This window comes from Acinonyx jubatus, chromosome A1, assembly GCF_027475565.1.
Source record: "Acinonyx jubatus isolate Ajub_Pintada_27869175 chromosome A1, VMU_Ajub_asm_v1.0, whole genome shotgun sequence".
In the NCBI taxonomy this organism is placed as follows: Eukaryota; Metazoa; Chordata; class Mammalia; order Carnivora; family Felidae; genus Acinonyx; species Acinonyx jubatus.
In genome coordinates this window covers 99,926,566-99,946,486 of record NC_069380.1, presented here as the reverse complement: position 1 = coordinate 99,946,486, position 19,921 = coordinate 99,926,566, and the positions used below count along the sequence as shown (strand labels likewise).

The 19,921-nt window shown below is 40.4% G+C and overlaps 1 protein-coding gene across 4 annotated transcripts in view; it reads right to left on the bottom strand.

Annotated features, from left to right (window-relative positions):
* SNX24 (sorting nexin 24) overlaps window positions 1–19,921 on the bottom strand; it is a 180,241-nt gene that overhangs the window by 79,406 nt on the left and 80,914 nt on the right. For all 4 annotated transcript variants that reach the window (XM_053220286.1, XM_053220288.1, XM_053220289.1 and 1 more), the window contains exon 2: window positions 8,443–8,526. In XM_053220286.1, coding sequence (XP_053076261.1) covers window positions 8,443–8,526 — 84 coding nt within the window. The remainder of the gene's footprint in view (window positions 1–8,442; window positions 8,527–19,921) is intronic.

The following is a 19,921-nucleotide window of genomic DNA, read 5'->3' as shown; positions in this document are numbered from 1 at the left end:
ATTGTCTTGTTTTAAGCTGCTGAGTGAGTGGCAGTTCCTTACACTGCAATGGGACATGGCTACAATGGCAGAGATCTCTGATTCTGAGAGGCAGGGCAGAGAAGCAGGCAGGTACTGAGCAGGGGGTGAAACCGCACCTTCAGACAAGAAAGGGTTCCAAGAAGCGGGCACAGTCCGACTGCCCAGCCAGGCTGGGGAAGTCAAACAGAGGGTAAGGAGGGAGTAGGAAGGGATAGAGCAGACCCTCCATTTTCAAGGAATTCTACCAAGAAAGGAGAGTAATGCGGGCAACATGGGAGGGAAGCAGGGAGGCAAAGGTATTACGTTAAATGGGAAACACTAGCACATGTTCATTTATTTATGAGACTGATCCAATACTGAGGAACAAGGGAGAGAGAGAGAAACCATTTATGATTGTATGGGAATAAATATATATCTCATCTCTACACCATTTGAGGTATTTCTCAAACAGAGACAAAGCCAAAAATGCTCAAGTATTCTGTGGTAATAAATTTATTCGGTTACAATTTAAACCTCAGGAAACTTCCTTTAAAACTGTTGAATCGTGGGGCGCCTGGGTGGCTCAGTTGGTGAAGCATCCGACTTCAACTCAGGTCATGATCTCGCAGCTTGTGAGTTCGAGCCCCACGTCAGGCTTGGAACCTGCTTCGGATTCTGTGTCTCCCTCTCTCTCTGCTTTTCCCTGCTTCAGATTCTGTGTCTCCCTCTCTCTCTGCCCTTTCCCTGCTCACTCTCTCTCAAGAATAAATAAACATTAAAAAAAAAAAACTGTTGAATCGTGACATTTCTTACATTGTAAAATAGAAAATCAACTCCATTATCTGTCTCTCCTTTTTTTTTTTTAAATCTTGAAGATAGAGTACTGAAAACACTTTTCCTTTTTATTTATGTCAGGAGTATGGAGGAGGCCGATCATCATAGCTGTGGGGATCTGTGACAGCGTTTGTAGGTGAGTAATGAATTGCTTTAGATGAGGAGAGACAAACCCAAGACAATATGTTTCCAGCAGGGCTCAGCTGCTCACAAGATAAATACTCCTCTGCCACTCCATGGGATGATTAACTGTTCTGGCCATGCTGCGTCCGACTACACGGCCTTTCTGATCCACACAGATAGCCACCAGATTCCGTGATACTGAAGGCACAATCCCCTCTGCCTGGAGTCATCTTTTTATTTTTATTTTTTTTTTAATTTTTAAAAGGTTTTTGTAAGTAATCTCTATGCCCAACGTGGGGCTCGAACTCACGACCCCAAGATCAAGAGTCGCACGCTCCAGCGAGTGAGCCAGCCAGGCATCCCTCCCTTTCCTCTTTATACCATTCAAAGAGTTTACTCAGACTTTCCTCCACACAGATGTCCCACGTATTCACTGGTGATAGTGCCAATCTTCCAGAGAAAGGAACACAGATACTTTCCCAAGCACCTAAACAAAGAGCTGGATATGTGACAAAAAGGTTAAGGAAAGAAGTGAGGAGCCTTTGGGGTAAAATTCAACCTTTCCCTCCACCTCGGTACCTGTCCGTCCTCAGGGTTCCCTCTAGAAGCACTACATGAGGCGCTTTATTCCTGGTGTGACCCCATATGGCAGCTTCGGGTTCTTTTGAAATGTGTACTTCATTAATTTAAATATAAGAATGTACTATTTTATTCAAGCCAAAAGTAGGCAATAACAAGAATGAGGACAGTTAATTTTGTAACAAACCAGCACCGTATTTCCCTGAAACCTCTGGGCCGGAACGGAAAGTGAACAGCTGAGAAGGCATGTAAAATATGCTCCCCAGTTGGCCATGCAGGGCAGGACTTTCTCCACACGCCCGTGACCGTGGGCCTGGGGAGGCAGAGCTGTTCTCAAGGACCACCATTTAAAGTGGTAACTTGCTTGTCTATAGGAGATGCGGGCAGGTGCCACTGGGGCACAGGGGAAACTCATACAAGCCTAAGGCTCTTCCCATCACCGCCGGGCCTCAACAGCAGCGAGGAATCCCCATAACTTTTTTTTTTTTTAAAGATACGAGGCTAAGAGTGAACAGAGAGGAACAAAGTGGGGGCCCGCTTGGGTTGCAGTGTGGTGTGCGTGCCGGTCCCATCTGGGACTACACAGCTACAAAGGAATTACTCGTGTAACCTGGGATGGAAATTACAGGGAACTGAACTCCCGCAATAGAAATGAGTTTTTTAGCCAAAACATTCCTCCAGTTAATTCATAAATATGCAGAATGTCCTCCAAACATCCCATTTGCCGACTACTTATTTAATACCTAATACGTGCCCAACGCTAACAGGCAGGGAGGAAGATATGAAAGATAAGATACGGTCCCGACGTGTATAAAACCCCCAAAAAAGTGTCTTCTAGTTAGACAAGACTTAGAGACAAGTAAATTTTAATGATCTCTTACATGCTTTAAATTTAAGCAGAAACGTCTACTCTAAAGGAAGACGAGGAGGTGCCTGGCTGGCTCAGTCAGTACAGTATGTGACTCTCAATCTTGGGGTCATGAGTTTGAGCCCCACGTTGGGCATAGAGATTACTTTAAAAAAATAAAATAAAATAAAGGAACAGCAATTCCAAGAACAAAGACCTGAGGGAATAAAAGAAACTCCCAGGAAAGAAGGAGAACGTGAAGTATTTCAGTTTGGTTTGAACAGATCAGAACACAGAGGGAAGGCCATTCAGCACGGCAAAGACAGACAGCGATCTTCTTACACGAGGGTGAGTGGGGAGACTAATTGGCTGCCACTGCTGTTTTCTCATGAGAAAGTGAGAAATAAGGTCAACTAGAAAAGGAGTTTGTGGTTGACAGACTAACGGTTCCCTCCTGCAAAAGATGTCCATGTCCTGACCCTTAGAACTTAAGACTGTGTCCCCTTACCTGGCCAAAGAATGGGCTTAAGTCAAGCATCTTGAGCTGGAGACATTATCCTGGGGTATGCAGGTACGGCCAATGGAATCTCAAAGGAGAGGCGGAAGTGTCATCATCAGAGAGGGTAGAGGCAGAGACAGCAGAGGTGATGATAGAAACAGAACCTGCAGTGACCGACCATACTGCTGGCTTTGGAGATGGAGAGGCCACAAGCCACAGACTCTGAGCAGCTTCTGTAAGTGAGAAAAGGCGGGGAAACGATTCTCTCCCAGAGCCTCCCAGGGGGAACGCGGCCCCGCCGATGCATAATAAATGCGTGTTGCTTTAAGCCACTACGTTTGTGATGACTAATCCTACCAGTAATTGGAAACTAATAGAGAGTTTAAGATAAGTGGTTGTGAGGGTCAATGTCCATGATACCCATGATACGGTTGACAACACCGACCCATTTCAATGTGTTTGCGCCACAGAATGATGAAAATGGTGCTTTAGGGAAACTGATCTGTAGCAGAGAAAGAATCAGAAGACAAGGATCAGAAATTGCTAAAGCAATACTTAGACAATTAGTAAGACTCTGGCTTGGGAGGGCAAAAGAGAAGAGGAAAATTAAATGGTGCACATTATAGAAATTTGGAAGACTGAATCAACGGGACTTGGTGACGCTCTGAACACAGGAGGTAAGAGAAACACAGGTAAGACCCCTGAGGTTTCAAACCTTGTGGCTTCAGTGCACCTGATAGGCAGAGGGTGGGTGAGGAGGGTTGTCTAAGAGATGCCTCTAAAAATATAACCACACAATAGGAACTGTCAAACTTCAAAAGGCACTGAGATCACCTGGGATCCTGATTTTAAAGGGCAGATAACTGGGGTGCCTGGGTGGCTCAGTCAGTTGAGCATCTGACTCTTGATTTTGGCTAGAGCCATGATCTCACGGTTCGTGAGCCCCACATGGGGCTCTGCACGGACAGCGGGGAGTCTGCTTGGGATTCTTTCTCTGCCTCTCTCTCTGCCCCTCCCTGACTCATGCTCTGTCAAAATAAACAAACATTTTTAATAAACAAATAAATAAAAATAAAGGACGCATTACGGGGCTCCATCACGGAGATTCTAACTCAGCATGTCCCGGTAGTACACAGAATCTTCACGTCATTCAATACTGTTCTGTTACAGATGGTCCAAGGTGCACACTATGAAAAATACCAATCTAGAAAAGCTAAGAGAAAATGGAAGCAGATACTCATCACCACTCTGGAAGAAATGACTACTATTCAGAATCTGAGAGAGTGAAAAGTGACATAACAGATAACATACACATTTAAAGCTTTTGTAAATTAAAATAAATATCAGGGCCAAAAGGTCCTGTGTGAAAAGTACTTTCAGCAAATGGCTAAAATTTTATTAGCAGGCCACACAAACTAACGGGTAAAAATAAATCAGACTCTAGTAGATAGACCAGTCAAAAAAAAGGGAATACAACTTCTTTTTTTATTTTTATGTTTCTTTTTTTTTTTGAGAGAGAGACAGACAGAGCACAAGCAGGAGAGGGGCAGAGAGAGGGAGACACAGAATCTGAAGCAGGTTCCAGGCTCTGAGCTGTCAGCACAGAGCCCGATGTGGGGCTCGAACCTAAGAATGGTGAGATCATGATCTGAGCTGAAGTCGGATGTTTAACCCCATTGAGCCACCCAGGCACCCAGGGAATACAACTTCTAAACAAACTTAAGACACACCAATGAAAACAGCAACAAGGCAACATACATTGTTTGCTAAAGTAAATAAATATAATTTTGGGGGGTAATATTCAAACACAATGAGATTTTGTGGTACTTTCCAATGTGCTGGCTGCATTTTAAATCTGCTATAACCATTCTGAAAAGAAATTTGGTAGGATATATGCAAATCCTTTGACAGAGAAAGCTTCTTTTTGCAATCTAGCATAAGGAAACCACCCTGAATATGGAAAATATTATATTTAATGAAAGCCATCAATAACTGAAGTTTACCATATGATGCACACACAATGTCATCTAGTTTGTAAAATAATCCTATGACGTTAGTACTGTAATTATTCCCATTCTCCAAATGGGGAACGTGAGACACAGAAAGATCTTGTAACTTGCTCCATGAACTTGACAGCCAGGAAGAGGTAAAGGCAGACTCAGGAAAATTCTGCTTCCAGAGCCTACACACTTAACTTCAACACCGTAATTACCACCATGCAGGAACATGGTTAGCCCAGCAGCATTTGCTTTACTAAAAAATTCAAGAAGAGAGAGGCATGTGGCTGGCTCAGTTGGAGTAATCGACTTGATCTTAGGGTTGTGATTTTGAGCCACACGTTGGGTAGGGAGAATGCTTAAAAATAAAATCTTAAAAAACAAACAAACAAAAACTTCAAGAAAAGAAGGAAAACAGCCATTATGGTAGCAGAGTAGAAATATGTGTGGGTAACAATGGGTTATTTACCCTGTCCCCAAACCTCCTGCAAGGTTTAGCTTTATGGTGTGAAAAAAATGAAAAAACAAAAAACACCTTTTGAATGTTCCCCCAAAATAGAAAGAAATCCTGAGAAAAGTGTAAACGAATGGGATAATGTTTTTGTATAGGGGCGCCTGGGTAGCTCAGGTGGTTAAGCGTCTGACTCTTGATTTCAGCCCATGCTTCAGGTCACGATCTCCATGGTTCATAACTTCGAGCCCTGCACTGGGCTATGTGCTGACAGTAACGGAGCCTGCTTCAGATTCTGGGTCTCCCTCTCTCTCTCTGCCCCTTCCCTGCTCTCTCTCAAAATAAATAAACATTAAAAAATTTAAAAAAATAAAATTATAAAAAAAACAATTATTAAAGTTTGGGAAAAGTGATAATCATTAAGAACTTTCTTTAGACAACCAGATGAACTGTGAAATGGGTAACAGTCTCACCTTCTGCCTCAAAATTAGCCTGACAATAAGCCAGGAAGCATTTTTGTCTGAGGCACACAGAAGAGCTATGCCCCTGTTATTCTAAAGATGCAAAGCACCTGTTAATAGCTCATTTATCATTTTAGAATTAACTTGGGGACACTGGCCAAACACTTTTAACAAGTGAGAAGGAAAAGTAAAATTCCGGAAAAACCAGGACACTAGCAGCACAGCAAATTGCACACAGCGCAGAAATAGTTGAGGATTGCAAGAAAACTACGTAACAGACTTGACTGAATTTAAAAGGAAAATATTTTCCATAAAAATGTAACAGCCAGGGCGCGCTGGGCTGGCTCAGTCAGTGGAGCGTGTGACTCACGATCTCAGGGCTGTGAGTTCGAGCTCCGTGCAGGGTGTACAGATCGCTTAAAAATAAAATCTTAAAAAGAAACAGCACTCGGAACACATCACAGAATTCAAATACAGAAACTGGGGTATCAAAATGTAATAAAAAGGTCAAGTTGTACCACAGGCAGCAGCGATCAGTAGAGCTTGTGGATTCTGAGTAAATTTTTGGCTGATTTCAATCCTTAACACAGTTGTACACTCAAGATGACAGATTTCTGTTTTTTGCACACACTACTACCATGATCTGTCCTTAACTAGCTTCTATGGTAACCTTTTAGCCAAGTCTAATACGATCGCAATGGGGCAAGTAAATCCGTAACTAAAACTCTGCCTCACAAAGCCATTTTTATCTCTATGTACCAGCCAGGATGTTTTAAACACACAAAATTGAGACGTTTGAGAATTTTTACTCTCTCAACTCTGGTAGGCCTGATTATATGATTGTAAGAATAGCTAACCTTCTTAACCGAAATGCAGAAATTGAGACAAGAATCCCAGAAAACCCAGGAATTTTTTTCTGAGTCTGAGTATCTAAGAACTGCCTATAATCGCTGGGGAGAAAATAAAATCCTGTTCGAGAAGAGCACAGGGGGAACGACCCTGCACTGGTTAGAAGCACGGCAGGCTCTCGCTCGGGGCGGGCCTAATTGGCAGTCACCCAGCTGTGCCTGGTGTGGAGCTGCTCCTGGAATATCTGCTGGGGACAGCTGGGTTGTGTTGAGGTCATGGTGAGCTAGGAGGTTAGGAAGGCAGCCTGCATGTGACAGGCGCCCTAGTCCGTACCCTGGGCATCAGAGGCTGAGCAGGGGGCTGAGATCTGGTTTTAATCTTAGCGTCAGAATTTATTGCAGGAGGTGCCCAGCAGAAATCTCCCTGGGATCTGCTTCCGTGAAAAACAAGCAAACAAAAACAGAAGCCCTCGCGAAGGCACGGAGACCCAGACTCCAGGTTTGTTCCTCTCTCAGACTCCTAGGTTGGAGCTTTCCTAAAAGCTAACAGCAATGCCTGGTTTAAATCTGTACCCACCTGCGTTCTTTCTTTTGGAAATGAATCTGGATTTAACAAAATTTTAATTGAGGAATGACTTTTATGTTATCCCCTGCCATCCTAAGAGAAAAGTGTACAGTGGGAAACAGTTTCACTGATTTTTCAATAATATCCTGGTAAAGTTTATACTGAATACTCCATTCTCTTGACTTTAAAAAAAGAAAAGTGGGGAAATTCACTTTAAAAAAAATAACTAAAGAACTTTTAATATAGAGTAAGCACACTGTCACATGATTTATGTACTGATAATTTCCAGAACATTTAAGAGATCTTTAATAAAATTAAAAGAATAGACTCTCTTTCTTAACATATTCACTTAGTATCTTCACATCTAACTTCTTAGCTAATAAAGTAACAGAAGTGAAGAAAATGAATTATGGCATACATTTACGTGTGTGCATATTCATGCATGTGTTTATTTACTCATATATACATATATATACATGTATATACATATATATATACACACTACATATATATATATATACACACACATATATATTAAGGTAATGTCAGCACCCCAAAAATAGTTTCTAGCCTGCAAAACATTAAATTTTGTCAGAAAATAAAAAGTATTCACTCTTCTCTTCTTTACCATTTCTCCCCAAACTCAGCCATTCCTTTTGAATTCTTGTTTCTTTTATCTCAGACTTTTAATGAAATGAATCCAAGAACTCGAACGCCAATCTTACAAAGTGGCCTTTACAATTCAAAAGGATCGTGCATGTTCTCCTTTTACATTTTCCCCAAATGCTCCTGGACACATGTGACATGCATATTACTTTTCCAGATACCTGTAAGTTGATTTTAATACATTTCTCCCTGTAAAGTCATCATTTGCTTCTTTCTTTCCTTTTTGTAAAGCACATTAAGTGTATTTCATGGATGAAATAAGGCCTCAGTCTTATTCTTTGTGAACCCATAACACCCAAAGAGCTTACACCCTCACATCTATTTATGTAAAAGACCTTAACAGAAAACCCACCTACTCAAAAAGCACACCTTTAAGGGACTGAATAATTTATTTTAAAAGAAAACCTCAGTCATGATAAAAGAAACTGTATTGTTCCAGGAACTGTTAACGCTCTCAGAAAACACAGCAATATTTATGCTCACAGAAAATGCTGAGCACTGTTAATGCTCACAGAAAACACAGTCTTAACCTTACAGCATCTAACATACAAGGAAAAGGGAAAAAAAGTTACCTTTTTGTGCAAGGCATGAAATTCGCTGTACCTTTTTTCAACAAAATGTTTTCTTCCATTCATTAGTACTTCTATCTTAAACACCTAAAGAAAAGAAATTTAAAAAAAGATTAATTCCACCAGTTCAAACCCCTCAGTTGTCTGATGTGGTAAGTTTGTGACCATGATATATTTCATCCCTTTAATTACAGTAGCTGAGCCCCCAAAACCCAGAAGGCTCAGGAGACCCTGGTCCAACAGCACTGATTAATGAGCATTCCAGCCAAATGCTTTAGTTAGTACCAAGTGAGGTCTCCCTGTAACGTGTCTAAAAACAACAGAAACTTAAATGCATTCGGATGCTCCTTAAACTTTTTAAATCAGAGAACATTCCTCCCTTAAAATTATTTCACCAATGAGTATGATGGAATTGAAACAAATCGTCTGACAACAGCAAGAGTCTGGCAGACACAGCAGGCTGGAGCATTCCATTACGGGTGGGTATTTTGACGCCCGGCCATGCTGTGTCACCTAGAAGACAATCAGGCAAACAGCAGTGCATTTTAGGTTAATTTCTTCCTAAGCTGCATATTCATCTCTAGCCTCAGCTGGGCTTATTCCGCTGTTTGCAAAACAGGGAAAACGTAGTAAAGGCTCATTTTCCCTGCATGATGCCAGTGACAGCTTGCGTTCCTACCTCCAGAAGGTTGAAAGGCCAGAAGAAAAGGCTCTCTGGGTGCGCTAATTAGTAGGCACTAACATGACATTTTCTTGATTCTTAGGTCATTGGGGTCAAGACTGGGAACAAGGGATGAGAGATATTGTGAAATCCTCATGAAAACACAATGTTAAGGTGGGGTGGGGGAAGGATGCTTGGCAAGAATGGAAGAGAAGGTGATCTGTTATTTTCAAGAGTTTGTCTTGAACTCCCGTTCTGCTGAGCGAGATGTGGTCAACACCAAGATGAAGGAACACGGTTCAAATACTTAGTAAGCCTATTTCCTCTTTCAGTCACCCTTCTGGAAAAAGCTAAACTTGAGGTCACAAGACACGAAAGAGTGTTAAAAGCATGCTTACTTTAACCCTAAAGAAAACTACTTAACGGTAGCACAAGAAATATGAGGTCACAATGCCGTGATTATGAAATCAGATCCCCTCTGGCTCTGTATTTCTACCTTATATGTATTACTTATTTGAAAAGACAAAATTAAATCACCAAACATAAAATATTTGTATATTTGTACTTCTTCGAATCAGAAACAAAGTCGTCTGTTCTTTGACTCCGTTTAAGAAACGTGCTTTTATCAAGCAAATGGTAAATATTTATGAATTTAATCAATATTTTATACTAACATTTGGTTTTTCAGGAAACCTCCCCAAATATACTTTTCTTTGGTCAATTAGTGAAAATAGAAACTATTTTCTTCTCAAAACATATCCATATGCTTCAAAGTCTCATATATATGTATATTATTTTTTTTAGAAAAAAAATTGGTCACTAATTCAATAAAGAAAATTCTTTTCCTTCAAAGATGCTGCCAGGAATCCGATGAGGAATACACCCTGAGAAACACAAACAAAAGAAGCACAGCTCCCATGTCCGGGCTTGGTTAATAGGATGCAGAATCCCTTTCTAGTGTCGGGTCCCAGAGTTAAAGCAGGACAGTGTGGAGGCAATAAAAGTAGTTTCCATCTGCTGAACTGCATGAGACAATTGAAGTTATATTCTGAGTCCAGTTACATGAGGCTTCATCGCAAAACCTACCATGGTAGATAAAGAACGGAGGGGTTGGTGGAGGGAGGTGGGTGGGGGATGGGCACTAAGGAGGGCACTTGTGATGAGCACTGGGTGTTGTATGGAAGTGATGAATCACTGTATTTTACTCCTGAAACCAATATTGCACTGTATGTTAACTAATCAGCATGTAAACAAAAATTTGAACACCCAAACCAAAAAATACCATTTTAATTGGCATGTTTGCTGCTGGATACACAGAAGGAGAGTGTTGAAGACTCAGAAAGGCTCAACCTACTGGGTCAGCCCTCAGGGTCACCCCTCTTGAAGGCCAGGAATAAGACACATCACACAGTGGCTGCCTCATGGAATGTCATCCCTTCTATCGACCAGATGGCTCCATTACCAAGTTCCACAGTTACTTTTCAGTCAGTTCAGGGGGGCACGAGGGTGTGGGTGGGTGGCGGGGCGGGTGGACATACATACACACACACACACACACACACACACACACACACACACACACACACCGTGTGTGGTACATTTTCACGCCACTATTTTTACCGTGTTGCCATTTAAAAAACGTACAATATACCTAATTTCGTTAGGGGTTTTTCTTTTAAATTCTGGGAAAATATCTTGGAAAGGAAGTTGGTTAATCAGAATTTCCAGGCCGATGTGAAGAAATGGCATCAATGTCATAAATCTTATTTTTCCGCGGGCGCCTGGGTAGCTAAGTCAGTTGAGCATCCGACGTGGGCTCAGGTCATGGCGTTGTGGTTTGTGAGTTCGAGTCCCGGGTCGGGCACTGTGCTGACAGCTGGGAGCCTGGAGCCTGCGTGGGATTCTGTGTCTCCCTCTCTCTCTGCCCTTCCCCCACTTGCAGGTGTGTGTGTGTGTGTGTGTGTGTGTGTGTGTGTGTGTGTGTATGTGTGTGCATGCGCTATCTCTGAAAAATTAACATTAAAAAAAATTTATTTAATCTTATTTTCTTGAAATCCATGGCAGCACCCCCCACCCCACTCCTTTTTCTTCTAAGAGTTTCTGATACATGTTGTCCCTGCTGCCTGGAAAATCTTTTTCCCTGCTTTGTTTTCCTCGCAAACTCCTCAAGGCTGTTACCTGCCTCTAGGGTTGGGACAGCACAGGCAGAGGCTGGGAAAGCAAAAGTGCAGGATTTGTTTGATTCACTCATGTCTTTAGCAGATATTTACTGAGGGGCTTGAGGGACTACAATGTACCCAGGGGTTGCTCTAGGCTCTGAGGATTCAGCAGTGAACAAAAGGGACAGGAGCTCAGGCTTCATGGCACATACAGCCTATCTGGGGAGGAAGGCTGACTATAAACACATGAATGAATATGGTGAGGTCAGGAAATAAGCACGTGAAGAACAAGGCATCAGGGTAATGAGACAGAACTGAACAGGGTGCTGTTTCAGACAGCATGCTCTGAGAAAGGTGAGAGCTACAGCATCTGGAGAGAAATACCAGGAAAAAGGTGAATGTGGCTGCCTCTGGAATTTCAGACTAGGAGTAGGTGGACAAGGACTTTTTTTTTTTAATTTCTGCTTAAAAATTAAAACAAAAATTGTTTTTAATGTTTATTTTTGAGAGAGCCGAAGCGAGTGAGAGAGAGAGAGAGAGAGAGAGAGAGAGAGACCCAGAATCCAAAGCAGGCTCCAGGCTCTCAGCTGTCAGCACAGAGCCCAACACAGGGCTCGAAGTCACAAACCATGAGATCATGACCTGAGCCAAAGTCAGACGCTTAACTGACTGAGCCACCCAGGCGCCTCTCCGGCAATTTTTTAAAGCTAAAGTCTAGGGTGGGGTGATTTCCACTTCTGTTCAAGATGGTGTAACAGGGAGTAGACTGACCCTCCCATGTGGAACAACTCAAAACTGGGCAAAATATGTGGAAAAGATGGCTCTCAAGACATTAGACACGAGGAAATGAAGAAAAGTGAGACACAAAAGAAACAAAAAGGAGCCTATGGTTACCCCAAACAGAGCCCTGAGGTCCCCTGAGTTAGGGTGCAGTTGGTGGGTGTGAGGGGAAGCAAGTTCTGAGGACAGGATGCTGGACAAGAGTGAGGTGCACAGAGAGGACTCCGGTGACCTGCCAGTGGTCTCTCCCTCCAACATTCAGCTGAATCCTCCCCAACACAAGGGATTGGACACGTTTACCAAAGGATGGGAAGACACAGTGCTCAGAGCTGATAGACAACTGGGCATACAGCCTGTCCCCAAACGTCAGGGTAGAAAACCTCGTAATTCATGAGGCACTAGTTAGAGTTCTCAAAAAGGTCTTGCCTCAGCAGTGGGACAAAATTAACTGTAGACTAAAGGCTCTTTTAGTGCAGCATTAAAAAACAAACAAATAAAACAAACAAACAAAAATCCCAAAAAACAACATTAAAGGCAATGCCTAGAGAGTATGAACTGTTTCCAAGTAACTTAACCACATGCCAAGACAAAGCTCAAGAATATTTTTAGGAATATAAAAATACTAGTACCCAACAAGATAAAATTTACAGTGCCTGGCATCCAATCAAAAAGAAGCAGGAAGATACAATCATAATAAGAAAAACCAATCAAGAGAAATTCATGTAGAAATGACAAAGATGATAAAATTAGTAGACAAATGGATTAAAATCATTATTATAAGGTAATTTCTTATACTTAAATATCCAAAAGAAAGGTTGACCATATCCATGGAAGATAATAAAAACACACACAGCAAGTCTGGGTCCCACTGATGAAATCAACAATGTCTTTGATTATCACAAAAATACAAGGGATGGGATTTACAGCAAATTAGATATAGCAAAAGAAAAGGTAAGTGATCTTAAAGATCCACCAACAGCAACTATGCCAAATGAAAAAGAGAAGGGGAAAAAAACTAAAAAACAAACAAAGCTTCAGGAAACCATGGAACATCCTGAAACAGCAGAATGTATGTATACTTGGAGTCCCCACAGGAGAGGAGAGAGAGGAGACAGGGCTGATGGAAAAGACAAATGAATTTAAAGAAATCACGACCAAAAATTTTCCAAATTCGATGGAAACTATAGCCCCAAAGATCCAACAAGATCAATGGATCCAACTACAAGAAACATGTGAAAAATAAAAAATCTAAGGCAAATCATAACCAAATTCTTTAAACCCAGTAAGAAACAGAAAATCTGAAAAGCAGCCAGAGGAAAAAAAAGAGACATTAAGTAGAAAAGAAAGGTCAGTCTGATACTAAATTTCTCAAGTATTTCTATAAATAACCAAATAAGAGTGATTCAATGCATATATACTCATGTTTTTAAACATCATAGAAATATGTGCTACGTGAAGACACCTGGCAGGGACAGGAATGGTGGTGTCCTGAGGTCTTTACCCTCAACTATTTGGAGGCTGTGCCCCTGTCAATGGAATCAGACCAATGATCTATATAAAAAGCATACAACTCTGCAGAGTACAAGGTGCTTTTTTTATATTACCTCCTCCTACCAGGCTCTGTGCTCACACTACCCCCTCGATCTCTTTATACTGTGGTTCCAAATGTTAGCTTGTATGGTTTTTTCTAAAAAAAAAAAACACACACACAAAAAAAATGTACTGATGGGGGAAAAGTTTCAAAAAGTTCAGACTGTAAACTTAAAAGTAGAAGTTTCTTACAGAAGAGACTTGTATAAGTCCTTGCCAATTCAAGAGGGATCTCAAATGTCCGCATACATATAAGCTCTGTAGGCACCCATGTATATAGAAGTTGTTTTATTCTCTTACACACTGGAGCCCCATCACACAGTTGTACTACTTCTACTATTTTTATTTTTTACCTTATTTATTTAATACATGTTGAACATCTTATCAGCACATTTTGAAATACCTAATTCTCTAATGGCTACATAGTACTCCTACGTATAACTGTTACCATACTTTAATTAGGACTCTGAGGTAGATACTAAGTTACATAAGTACTAAGGTACTAAGTTACAGTACAAGTTACTGTACTGTACAAGTAGAGTACTAAGTTACTGTACTATTCTGTCCCATACATATTTATTGTGTTTATATATGTATATGTTTATATATGTGTGTCTATATGCATGTTTATGCAGTTGACCCTTGAACAGTGCAGGGGCTAGGGGAACCAGCCCTCTCCCCCCCATGCAGTGAAAAACCTTATATAACTTCTGATTTCCCCCAAAACTTAACTATGAATGGCCTACTGTTGACCGGAAGCCTTCCTGATAACACAGTTGATTAACATATATTTTGTATGTTATGTGTACATTATACACTGTATTCTTATAATAAAGTAAGTTAGAGAAAGGAATATGTTAAGAAAATCATAAAGAAGAACAAATACGTTTAAGGTACTATACTATATATATTAAAAAGAAAAAGAATCCAGATATAAGTGGACCCATAGTTCAGACCCATGTTGCTCAAGGGCCAGCAGTATACATTTAGGTATATATGTACATATATGTATACATATATAAAATAATGTATATATTATATATGTACCTATACACGTACATATATTATATATTATACATATTATATATAACATAATATATAACATACAATGTATGCATTATATGTGTATCTATATTATATATGTGTTATATAACATTATATAATCCACATTATATGTATATGTGTATATGTGTACACATGTATGTACCTATGGAATATACGTATATTTTATAACATATGTACATATATTTTATACGTATTAATATATTCCTTATTTCGGTAAACAGACTTACACACAGAGACGAACACAAGATACATTACCAAAAATTTTGCCAAATTTACCCCCACTTATATTTACTAAGTTACAAGCCTGCTAAAAAGATATGGAATATATGGAATACATATAATACATATATATATTATATGTACATAGATAGAGAATATGGAATACGTAGATACAACTTTAAAGACACTATTTCCATTCCTAAGTATGGTGTGATTACATGTTAGAGGCAATTTTCTTCCTGTGTGATAGTATCTCTGAAATTAAACTAAAGTCAAGGATAAAATATTTCAAAATTTGGGTGTACACCCGATTTTCCAGGAACGTATTTTAAGAAATAAAATAAACTTAAGCTAAAGAAGGACTTAACCCATATTCCAGGTTGAACAGTCTCTTGCCTTCAGAAATTTGTACTCTACAAAGTTATTCACTTCCAACGAAAGCAAAAATAAAGCTTTTCCTTTAACATGCTAAAAGTATCTAATAAATAACTTAAAACCTTCCAAATACAGATGGGGACTGTATACACAAATAAAGCTTACAGTCCAGGGTTCCAAGTTGTCTGGGTAACAAAATTGTTATGCTGAGGGGCTCCTGGGTGGCTCAGTCGGTTAAGCATCAAACTTGGGCTCAGGTCATGATCTTACAGTTTGTGAGTTCAAACCCTGGGTCGGGCTCTGTGCTTACAGCTCAGAGCGTGGAGTGTGCTTCAGATTCTGTGTCTCCGTCTCTCTCTGCCCTCCCCCACTTTTGCTCCATCTCTGTCTCTCAAAAATATATAAATGTAAAAAATAATAAAAATTGTTATGCTGAGAACATGAGATACACACAAACGGCAAGTACCTGCTTTGAATATGACTTTTCTTATATATGTTTTAATACTTGCTCAGTTAGAAAAACATGGCCCAAATACTAACTCAGGGTTGAAGTAAACTCTGGGTTTGAAATATTTTTTTTAATGTTTCATTATTTATTTTTAGAGAGAGATTGTATGTGTGAACACGGCAGGAGCAGAGATAGAGGGAGAGAGAGAATCCCAAACAAGCTCCACACTGTCAGTGCAGAGCCCGATGAGGGGCTTGATCTCATGAACCACGAGATTATGACCTGAACCAAAATCAATAGTCTGACACTTAACCAACTGTGCCACACAGATGCTCTGAAATATTCTCTTTCTTGACTTGAATGAGCAAGAAAGAAAAAATAAATTTAAGCTTTCTTTTTTTAATGTTTATTTATTTTTGAGAGAGACAGGGACAGAGTATGAGTTGGGGAGGGGCAGAGTGAGAAGGAGACACAGAATCCGAAGCAGGCTCCAGGCTCTGAGCTGTCAGCACAGAGCCCAACACAGGGCTTGAACTCATGCACAGCAAAGTCATGACGTAAGATGAAGTCGGACACAACCGGCACCCCAAGAAAGATAAAATTTAAAAGGTTGTTATTAACTGTAAAAAATTACATCTCTAAAAAAGCCATTAATTGTGTGCCTGTTGGGGGCCTGGCTTATAGCAGGTATGAATTCACCCGACAGTTTTTTATGAGTGAAAGATGGTACTAAACCCTCTAATTATAAATGACTATGATATTCAATGACTAAGTACACAATTCAATAATGCTTGTATAAAAATTTAATTTGCTCTTATTCTGAACCTTCAATCATATTTCCTCTAAGATGCCACAGTAATGAAGTGACAGACATTATTAATTTAATTGTACTATATTTGGCTGCAGAAAACTGCTAATAACTGTTCTCATGCCTTTGAAAATATGTAAATTTCATACATTTTAAAGTATTTTGAGAAAAAGATGCAGTTTCAAATAAACTACTGCTTAAGGAATAAGGAGAATTCTCTAAATAATTGCCACTATCAAACACTGCTGTAAGAGTTGGGCATAAGTAAATGTGTGTGTGCAGTTTTTAAATACAATGCTTCTTGGGGCCGGCCCCTGGGTGGCTCGATAGGTTGAGCAACCAACTTCGGCTCGGGTCATGATCTCACGGTCTGTGCGCTCAAGCCCCTCATCGGGCTCTGTGCTGACAGCTCAGAGTCTGGAGCCTGCTTCAGGTTTTGTGTCTCCCTCTCTCTCTGCCCCTCCCCCACTCATGCTCTGTCTCTGTCTCAGAAATAAATAAGCACACATTAAAAAAAATTTTTTAAACATGATCCTTCTTTGCAAAGAAAACTCATACCAAAAAGACCCCGCCCCCAAAATAAGAAAAATCTCCAAAGAAAGAAGAAAAAATAAAAACACGAGCAAAATTACAGCAAAAGCAAATATCAAATCAAAGGAAGTCTAAGTTTCCTAAGTTGGGAAGATCAAAAGAAATGACCAGGGGTGCCTGGGTGGCTCAGTTGGTTAAGCGGCCGACTTTGGCTCAGGTCACGATCTCACGGTCCGTGAGTTCCAGCCCCGCGTCGGGCTCTGTGCTGACAGCTCAGAGCCTGGAGCCTGTTTCGGATTCTGTGTCTCCCTCTCTCTGACCCTCCCCTGTTCATGCTCTGTCTCTCTCTGTCTCAAAAATAAATAAACGTTAAAAAAAAAAAAAATTAAAAAAAAAAAATGACCATATCCCAGGGAAAAACAAGACAGTTACCTACTCTGGATTATTATTATTTTTTAACGTTTTATTTTATTTTTTTTGAGAGAGAGACAGAGAGAGAGAAAGACAGAGCATGAGCTGGGAAAGGTCAGAGAGAGAGGGAGACACAGAATCCAAAGCAGGCTCCAGGCTGTGAGCTGTCAGCACAGAGCCCACACAGAGCTTGAACCCAGAGACCCAAGATCTTGACCTGAGCCGAAGTCAGACACATTATTATTCACATGAAAAGGCACAAAAAGGCCATCTTAGCTGTGAGCAAACTCAGAAAACAAACGGCCCACCCATACTTTTTGAAAAAATTAATGAAGATGTAGAATTGTCAGGGCGCCTGGGTTGCTCAGTCAGTTAAGCGTCTGACTTTGGCTAAGGTCATGATCTCATGGTTTGTGGGTTCGAGCCCCACGTCGTGATCTGTGCTGACAGCTCAGAGCCTGGGGCCTGCTTTGGATTCTGTGTCTCCCTCTCTCTCTGCCCCTCCCTACTCATGCTCTGTCTCTCTCTCTCTCTCTCTATCTCTCAAAAATAAAAAAAAATTAGGAAAAAAAAAGCTGTTCAATTGTCAAGGGATAGATGAAGCAAAACTAAGAACTCAAAAATATATGAAAGTAATATTTTTTATATATTTAATATGTATAATTATTTTTATGCATTTATAGTTAATATAGTTTTATTTTTTTTAATTTTTTTTTAAATTTTTTTTAATGTTTATTTATTTTTGAAGGAGAGAGAGACAGAGTGTGAGTGGGGGAGGGGCAGAGAGAGAAGGAAACACAGAATCCGAAGCAGGCTTCAGGCTCTGAGCTGTCAGCACAGAGCCCGATGTGGGGCTCGAACCCACAAACTGTGAGATCATGACCTGAGCCGAAGTCGGATGCTCAACCAACTGAGCCACCCAGGCGCCCCAATATAGTTTTAAATATATGTAACATATTTAAAAATTTTTAAATATAATTTATATTTGATATATAAAATAGATAATATATAATAAAATAACAAATACACATCAAAGTATATATCAAAAAATGTCAAGAGTAATATAAAAGGCCAGCCATTGTTTTTGTCATTATCAGAGCCTATGATCCATGGACATAGTAAATGAATGTAGAGAAAGGCAACATTATAAAGTGGCCACTACCCAGAGGAGGCTGAGGACTTCTCCAGCAGGAAGCATCATGGCGGCTTCATGGCCACATGGAGACTGCTTTCTCACAAGTTACTTTGTTGCTTGTTTCTACAAAGAAAGCATTTGTGGTTGAAGTACTTGGTACACAGAGAAACAAAAGAGCCTCCAGAAATCCACAGAAAACCCAGTGGAAATGTTTAGCGGCATATACCTTCAAAGTTTGATGGCTAATGATCTTTACCACAGAATTCCACATCCAGGCAAATTCTCCACCAAGAAGAAAGTAAAGTGCTCTTTTCAGACACATAGGAGCACTTTATGGATTATGTAGATTCTGATGGGATTTTCTTTGACGTTATTTCTTAAAAATGGAATTTTTTTCAGGCCACCTGGGTGGCTCAGTCAGTTAAGTGTCCGACTCTTGGTTTGAGTTCAGGTCATGATCTCATGGCTCATGAGTTCAAGCCCTACATCGGGCAATGCACTGACAGTGTGGGGCCTGCTTAGAATTCTCTCTCTCTGCCCCTCTTGCTCTCTCTCTCTCTCTCAAAATAAATGAATAAACCTGGGGCACCTGGGGGGCTCAGTCGGTTGAACATCCGACTCTGGTTCAGGTCCTGATTTCATGGTCTGTGAGTTCAAGCCCCGTGTCTGGCTTTATGCTGACAGCTCGGAGCCTGGAGCCTGTTCGGATTCAGTGTCTCCCTCTCTCTCTACCCGTCCCCCACTTGCACTCTGTGTGTGTGTGTGTCTCTCTCTCAAAAGTAACATTAAAAATTTTTTTTAATAAAAATAAATAAACTTAAAAAATGGAGTTTTTTTCAAGAAAAGCCAGAAAACTTGTGGCCCTAACCTAGAATAAAATGGTGGAGGGGCACCTGGGTGGCTCAGTCAATTAAGTGTCCAACTTTGGCTCAGGTCATGATCTCACAGTTCATGAGTTCAAGTCCTACACTGGGCTTTCTGCGGTCAGCACAGAGCCCACTTCAGATCCTCTGTCCTCTTCTCTCTCTGCCCCTCCCCCACTTTCTCTCTCTCTCTCTCTCTCTCTCTCTCTCTTTCTCAAAAATAAATAAACATTGAAAACATTTTTTTAATGGTGGAAAAATCCTAAAATGGCAGCTCTGTATCCCCCAAAATATTCAAATTAGAATAAGAAGCCAGAGGGCTCCAAGAAACATGCCTTCAAGAAGAAAACAGGTATGATGAATATCAATCATAGTTAAGAAGGTTTCAGGATGGTATAAAGTATTTGCCTTTCTCTGCCAAGAAAAAAAAAAAAAAA